At 30.7% G+C, this 8,475-nt stretch overlaps 1 protein-coding gene across 2 annotated transcripts in view; it reads left to right on the forward strand.

The window, feature by feature from the left end:
• LOC106467462 (la-related protein 4-like) overlaps positions 1-8,475 on the forward strand; it is a 61,717-nt gene that overhangs the window by 20,929 nt on the left and 32,313 nt on the right. For both annotated transcript variants that reach the window (XM_013927817.2, XM_013927819.2), the window contains exons 4-7: positions 1,272-1,442; positions 1,651-1,714; positions 5,079-5,215; positions 7,034-7,137. In XM_013927817.2, coding sequence (XP_013783271.1) covers positions 1,272-1,442; positions 1,651-1,714; positions 5,079-5,215; positions 7,034-7,137 — 476 coding nt within the window. The remainder of the gene's footprint in view (positions 1-1,271; positions 1,443-1,650; positions 1,715-5,078; positions 5,216-7,033; positions 7,138-8,475) is intronic.

The raw sequence follows: 8,475 nt of genomic DNA on the forward strand, positions 1-8,475 counted from the left end.
TGTTACCCCTGGGACTAAAGTAAATAGTAAAATTTACTACCCACTTCCCTTGACTAGAAAAGTAATTTATCACTACCATACCCCCCCCCCCCCCCACTTTTTTTTAAAGTTTGTCACACATAAGAGTTGCTTACAGGTGAGCTAAGATGAGTAATTTAGGTAATAAAATTGGGAAGTGATAAAATTCACATAAAATATATTTTAGGCAATTAACAAAAATATTATTATATTATGTTATTTCAGTTGTAAGAATTTGTTTAATGACATACAATAGTCATTAATTCAAACTAACTAGTCTCAGCTCTTTTAAACATTTTGTTTCTGTAGAGTATGTGGCACATATATACATTTTTTAAGTAACTATGTTCAAGGGAAATAAGATAACCACACAAAATTAGGTTAGCTATAGTCATGTATGTTTATCTAACCTGAACACAGTATTAATTAAGAGGAACCACAGACAACACAACCTTTATATTACTGACTTGTTTTATATTGTTCATTACTGATGAGCAGGGCTCATATTAAATACTTTTAGGTGGGTGGGTCCAAATTTAATGTTTTGTTTTCAAGTTTCTATTCAGAAGACCTATGAAGGAACTTGATGCACACACACACACATCCCACCCACCCTTAGCTGGAGGGTTTATGTGTTTTAGACAGGGGTGTCAAACTCCCTTGGTACTTCCATCCGAGCTGATGAGGTCCACAAAATACATCATCATGAATGGTTTTATGATGTTACACAATATTGTATGTCAAAAAATTAACCAAAAAACAACTTATAATTTTTTATGTAAAATATCTAGGGAACATCTGGAGTAATTGGTGGGATTATATCCAAAACTGACAGTATTTTTTGTTTACAGTTTTTACTGCATGTGTGTGTGGGGGGGGGGGCTCAGAGGCTTCACAATATTGGACTTGTAGTCATATGGCTGCAAGTTCAAGGCCAGCCTGTATCATGTTGTTGTTGTGTCTTTGAGTAAGACACTTTACTCATTTGTTTTAGTCTACCCAGCTGTTAGCTGGAGGTTAACCTGCAATCAACTGGCATCCCATTCAGGGGAAATGGGTTACTATTCTTATCCACTTGTGCCACTTGAAACCAGAGTTTGATGCCTTGCAAAGACACAGCAAAGATTTAATCCAACTAACCCACAAGCAATTTGGTGCATATATAGTTTAAAGAGATGTTTAAAAAATCTTAGATTCCATTGGTAATTCTCTGATTAAAGAAATTCACCACTATATGTATGTTTATATTACAGACATAAAGACTTCTGGTGTTGTCTGTCAGGATGTTAGAGACGAAGTAAGCCAGGATGTTGAAATAACAGAGAACATGAACAACTCAACAGCTATAGCCAATGCTGGATGTGTTCGCATGATGTACCATTCTCAATCAGATCACCAGCTTGATCCACCATACATGACCCCTAGTATGAATTTGCTTTTAATGCCAGAATTTTATACCAATAGTTTCTAATGTTTCTGTAGACTACAGTGTGATTAAATTTAATTTTAGTTGGAGAAAATCTGACTTAATTATTTTCCTCTCTTGTGGTATTTCTGTGAATTGTACAGATTTTGAACTTTAGAAGTATTACAGTGATATTGTATAATCTCATAACTTTCATTCTTCCACAGAAGGAACTCCATTACAGGAGTTGAAAGTCATGTTGCAGAGGCAGTTGGATTACTATTTCTCAAGGTATGGATTAAATAATGGTAGATGAATTGCTAAAACAAATGTGTTGCGTGACTCATTGAGACTGAATATGCAGTATAATATGGTAAAAAGGAATGTGTTGTATAACTTGTTAAACACGTGCTGTATAACTTCAGTAATTTGCTGTGACTTTTTAAAAACAAATGTGCTGGGTGACTCATTGAGACTGAATATGCAGTATAATATGGTAAAAAGGAATGTGTTGTATAACTTGTTAAACACGTGCTGTATAACTTCAGTAATTTGTTGTGACTTTTTAAAAACAAATGTGCTCCATAACTTGTTTAAAAAAAATGTGTGCTGTGATTTGTTAAAAATGTAATGTATGACTCTAAAAATATATACAATGATGTGTTTACCATTTTGCAATAGGAACCCCTTTAAACACTGCTGAGCAGGCAACTGTGTTGCATTCAAATTTTAATTAAACACCATTACTATCAATCTACATGAATGAAATTAACATTATAATGTATTTTATGATTCAAAGTTTTATAGTATTTAAGTTTTAAGTCCTTTATTTCAAAAGAAGCCTTGTCAGATTTTATGTATATGAATGGGGTGGGATTCTTTTACAGTAGGTGTCTGTGACTTGTTGGCAATAAATTTGAACAATAAACAGACAGCACACAACAGAAAATTACAGTTGTATCTAAAACTAAATAATTCTCTTTCTTGTCAAAAATCCACACAGGCTGATTCAATTACTTTAGAATCCAATTGACCAGACAAACTATTTTTCTCTACTTTGTTTCTTACTATACAATCTATGATAGATTCACTTACGTTACTCCATGGGTTACCACAGTTGTATCTTGAACTTTAAATAATTCTCTTTTTCATTCAATTACTTTAGAACACCCTTTGACTAGACAAATTATTCGCCTTATCTCTGTTAAACAGTGAAACTCACTTTAAAATTTTTCTCATTATGGCTAAACTGACAGTCACTTTCACTAACTTAAATTTTTATGACTTCCTTTTATACTTAACTTCTTTTATTGGTTACTGTAGTTGTATCCAGAGCTTTAAATAATTGTCTCCTTTCTTTGTCAAAAGTCCACACAGGCTAGTTCAGATACTTTAGAACCCAAGACAAATTGTTTTTCTTATCTCTGTTATTACAATACAGCTGTGAAAAACACTATAGAAATCACCCATTAAGGCTAATCACTCACACTCTGGCTAACTTGGCCATATATGTGTGTGTGTGTGTGTGTTTCCAACTGAGGTTTAGAACTTCCTATAAACTAGGAGACTCTATGATGTAACTATACTCACATAGTGAGAAAAACTTGAGAGGTTTGAGAAAGATGATGTCAATAGTACTACAACTGAACTACACACAACATACATCTGTTACCAAGCTTTGTAACAAAATTTCTCATAACTATCGCCTTTAAAATAATTATTTTTAACACACTTGTCATTAAATATTAAATCACTAAATAATCTAGATAATAACTCTTACACTAAATAGTCTTGTATATCCAACAAGCCTATAAAATAAACTACTTATAACTTGAGATGTATTGTCATGTGACCCATAAGCTGTGAAAATTCTCTACTTTGGCACACTGTATCTTCAATAACATGATGCCAGTTATGTAGATGTACATATAGACAAAAGGATGTTTACTTAACTTGTTGACATGTACATTTCAAAGTTCTTTGGATGGATGAATGCTGTTGAAACAAGTAATAAATTTTGTCAGCCCCTGACTGGTGCCATGTTCACCTTCAATAGATTTGTTTGAGCTTTATATCCAACATGTAGAGGTTACATACACATGTATATAGTAATTAGAAATAGCTCATTTTCACTATAATCCAACAATGGTTATTTTGAAATTGGCAGGCAGTTTTCATCACAGAGTACATATAACTGCCTGTAGTATCATTGGCTGCTTGATCAACTATAGCACTTATGGTTGTTTCTTACCTAAATATTGTATATTTAGACATACAGTTTAAATTGTATTTAGGTCTCACTATTATATTTTAGTTAATTATGTATTAGTTATGTTTTAAAATGCATAATTGAAAGGTTTAAACATTTTGAAAATATACATCATGCTATGCATCAGTTCTCAATAATAACTGAATAATAAGTGGTAAAAGAACAAGAAAGGAAAATAAAACATTAAAAATTAACTATATGTGAAAATGAAAAAAACCTGAAATTACAAATTTAACAAAAATCTTTAAAGATATTCTAAAAAAACTAAAAGGTATTTTTTTAAAGTCCATTTACTAATTTTAATTATTTCATTGCACTGTATATTGATAATAATAGCTACAATTAGTGATATGGTAGAGAAAATGAAAATATTAACGTTTACCTTAAAAAACTTAATATTCATTGAGGAGGTTCTAGAGGTTATGCAAATGTACATAAAATTACAATCACTTTGCATTCAAATTATTCAGAGTTTGAGTGCAAATAACAAACATAAATAAATAGCATATTTTTATTAGAAAGACATGATTAAAATAATGTAATTCCTTATGTACAAGATACTTAAAATCTTTAAAATAATATTACTGGGTTTTATGGGGATATCTCAGAGTATCGTATGTATTGTTGCATAAATGTCCTTCCAAAGTTGAGAGAATGTAAAACATGTCTGCCCATTGCGAGAAGGTTAAAGACTCAATATGTGTTTTTTTTTAAGTGTGCTGTGACTTATTAAAAATGTAATGTGTGATTTGTTAAAAACGTGTGTTGTGACTCATTAAAATGTATGCTGCATTGTAAAGATAGTATGATATTTTAGTCACAAAAGGTACAAAATAGTTTTGTTTCAAAAAATAATATAAATAATGACTAGATTACTAAATTGAATTTTATGAAAAGGACCATTTCTTCAACAATCCAAGATATTAAAACATTTTGCAAAAGAACCACTACACGGGTGTTGACAAGAAAAAATACATTTTAAAGAATGTGAGATTAGGAACTTGTAGATTTAGGATCAGAATGATCTAAAGAGAAGCAAGCCATGTGTTATTTACTACCCAGAGACTCGCAAGCATAAATTATACCCATGTTCGCATTCAGGATTTGAAACTGAACTCGCACAGAAATGGCTGATTATGTGGTTATTTTCCTCTGGAAAGGAATACCATTTTTTTCTCTATTTTTTTTTATCCTAATATTTACAGAAAGAATTATATGTAACATTACATTTAAAACTTTTTAGGTGTTATTTGCATGTAATTTTCAGTATTGTTTTTTTTTTCAAAAAAGGAATAAAATATATAAACTGTTCATTTGGATAAATTTTTCTTTCACTTTTTCCAATATACTTATTTGTGTACATTAACTATCACAACTTTGTTTCAGGGAAAATTTGGCCCACGACACATTTCTTGTTTCTCAAATGGATAGTGACCAATATGTTCCAATCATTACAGTCGCTAACTTCAACCAAGTGAGACGCCTCACTAAAGACTTGAAATTGATTGTGGAAGTACTGAGAGGTGAGACTAAGTTAAGATCTAGATTTTAATATGGACTGCCTCAGAATATGTTGAACAATTAATTTCTGAAGTTAACATCCAGTTGTGCTTTCCTTCCTTCACAAAACAGGCCAGATTTCACTTAGGTTTACAAGAGCATAACAGAGAAAGAATTTTAGTGTTCTAAGTGAAAACTGATAGAAGTCATTTTTCTTTATTTCATAATAATGTTACAAAAAAGGACATAGGTTTGTGGTTTGTTCAGTAATTATTACTTTTGTCTTATTTTTAGTAGTATCTTTAATTATGATGCTCATAGTTTGGAACAGTACCATTATTTCAGTTGGTGTTGTTAATTGTATTTAAATAGATCTTTTAGTCATGTAGGATAATCCAGTATTTGGATTTTATAAATTTTAATAATCTAATATGTCTCCAATAAATAAAATAATGAATATGTAATAATGTGATTTTGTATACCAAAGAAAACAATAAGTTAGACAACTTTTACACACTGAAAAAAAAAGAATCTGTCTTCTGTACTGTTTTTTTAATGGATCTGTATTGTACAAATAAAATAACTAATTAATTTAGCTTAGCAATTCTTCTGTGACAGTGATTGAAGTTGAATTCTAGAAGATTTTTATGAAGTTTGGCTGTTGGACAATTCCCAGAAATGAGCAACTTTTGTTAGTTTGCTGTTTTGGTTATATATTACAAAACAATGTTTGTAATCATGATTAGTCAAGAAAAGGAATTTCTCTATGTCCAGAAGCTTAGGTTGGCCCTGTAGTAGAGCTCTGGATTTTGAAACTTGTGAGCCAGGTTCGAATCTTTGAGATACCACAGAATATTCTCCACACTTTAAGATGTAAATGCATTATAAGAGTGACATTCAATCCCTTAGCATTGGCGGTAGGTTGCTGCTGACTGGCTGGCTTCGTTCTGGTCAGTAGGTCAAAATTACTGATGGCAGCAGATATCTTTACTTGCTTTACCATAAATAAAAGAAAAATACCAATGTTACAGATAATAGGTTATATTTGAGTATCTTCAGTTGGTGAAACATCAACAAATACATTTGTTTTGGTGTAGGCGTTTGGTAACTTGTATAATGTCAAGACATCATTTTTAAGGAGTGTGATCAAAGTTGCACTTCTTAATTTTGTCCTAGGAACATAAATAATAGCTCTACTTAAAATTCCAAAAGTGGATATAAAAAAATCAATTACTATAATCAGCATGGCAGACATGAGGATTTCATTTGATTTGATTGTGTGGCTAACTTAATTTCAAGCTGATGTGATTTGGTGATGTGTGTGTGCAAATTGATATACTTTAAAACAAATTTCCATCAGAGATTGACAGACTTCTCAATTGTTCAATAGAATGCGTTCAACTAGAAAAGAGCCAATCAGTATTGATATTACATGAACATTCACCATGAAAGAGCGGATGTAACATACAGCTTATTTCATCATGAAATGTAACCCCTACACAAGGCCAACCAATATTATACATACACATGATTTTCCAGTTCATTTGTTTTTGTAGAATATGACTCTTGGTAGTGCTGGATGGAAAGTTGTATTTTTTATGTGGCTTGATTTTGGCAACCAAAAATAAAGAACTTGCTCTCCTTAGTAATTTAGCGAGAACAATTTATAGCTGTCCTTGTATTTATTAAAATGAAGAACTGTATTGTTTAATTCTTTTGAATCATTAAAAAGTTTGAATCAAAATATAAGAAATTCGTTAGAAACTACAGTTAATACCATTGAAATCTGTTGAAATGTTTATTTATTTTTTGTTTTTATGATCTTATTTTTTAATAACCAGAATCACCCAATGTACAAGTTGATGAGGCTGGTGAAAAGGTTCGTCCAAATCATAAGTGCTGTGTCTTAATACTTCGTGAGATACCAGAAAATACTGCAATCAAGGTAAACACGATTCAGTTAACTCTCTCAACACAGTCTTGGTCAATTTGACTGACCACGTGACCTCTTTGTTCTCGTATAAAGTCTTTATAGATTTGATACCAGTAACTTTTAATATAGTACATGTATCATCATAAAATTTGGCAGACTTTCAGTAAACATTATAAATCTTTCCTTTACAAAAAATCATATTGTTTAGTGAAGTATTTTAACCCATTACTTGCCATGGCCATTTTGTTTCATCATGAGGTCAAAATCACATTTGTGAATTTAAAAAAATTACAGAGAACTTATCTTTTTATTGAATTTTAGATTTTATTTCTGTAAATAGTAGCATAACATTCAATTATTTGTACAAAATTGTATTGTTTAATGGAGTTTAAAGAGAAATTTAATTTAAAAAAAATCCCAAAATACGTTTGAGACTATAAATAAGTGCCCTCTAAGAAGAAAATGTTTACAATTTTTTCCTGCACTTTAGCACTGGTCCTGTCATCTATTATTGATATCTAAACATTTTTATAGTCTGTTTTCTTTATAAAACAGCATCTGGGCATGTTAAACCTCAGTTGTAAAATTTTTAGCCAATCCTAGTCGAAGGTGTCAATTTCAGTACAATGTTATTCCAATCCTGTATTTCATGTTTTACAAATCATAGGATGATAAGCAAAGCACATGATGAATCATTATTCTCTGGAATTTACAATTTGAATGTGGGTGGTGCTTATAGTAACTGCCATTTTATGTAGAGGTTGTATTTAGTATTGATCAATAGTACTTTTTTTTATAAGCCTTAGAAAACTTACTTCTGGAAAAAACTGCATGGGATGTATGTGAAACAACATACAAGGACATATATTGAAATAAACTTGTTTGAAAGTTCAAAGAAATGATATTCAAGTACCAAAAAGCTTTCTTACTATTATATGTACAGTAATGTTCAAATGCGCCTGCACTGGACTGAACGAGAGTGACCCCCAACAGGCACAATAGTTTACAGCAAATGTACGAAGTTCACACTGCTAACCTCATGATTTATTCGGCATAATAAACAAAAGTACAGCTGCAATGAAACATAAACTTGAAATAAAAAATACATTTATTAAAAAAAATTAAAATGTTTTTTATATACATACGTAGACATGAAATCCTAGTTAAAAAAAAAATACTCATTTATTGTTTAGGTTTACTTAGAAGTATTATTTTCGACTCTTGTATATTACTTGAAACCATAAGGAGAGTATGTGGTTATTAAAAAAATTTAAAATGAACAAAATCTGCATTTTATGGATGATACAAATTTTTGGGGATTTTAAAATAATATACTAAAACATAAAAAGT

The sequence above is a fragment of the Limulus polyphemus genome, unplaced genomic scaffold (assembly GCF_000517525.1).
Source record: "Limulus polyphemus unplaced genomic scaffold, Limulus_polyphemus-2.1.2 Scaffold2623, whole genome shotgun sequence".
In the NCBI taxonomy this organism is placed as follows: Eukaryota; Metazoa; Arthropoda; class Merostomata; order Xiphosura; family Limulidae; genus Limulus; species Limulus polyphemus.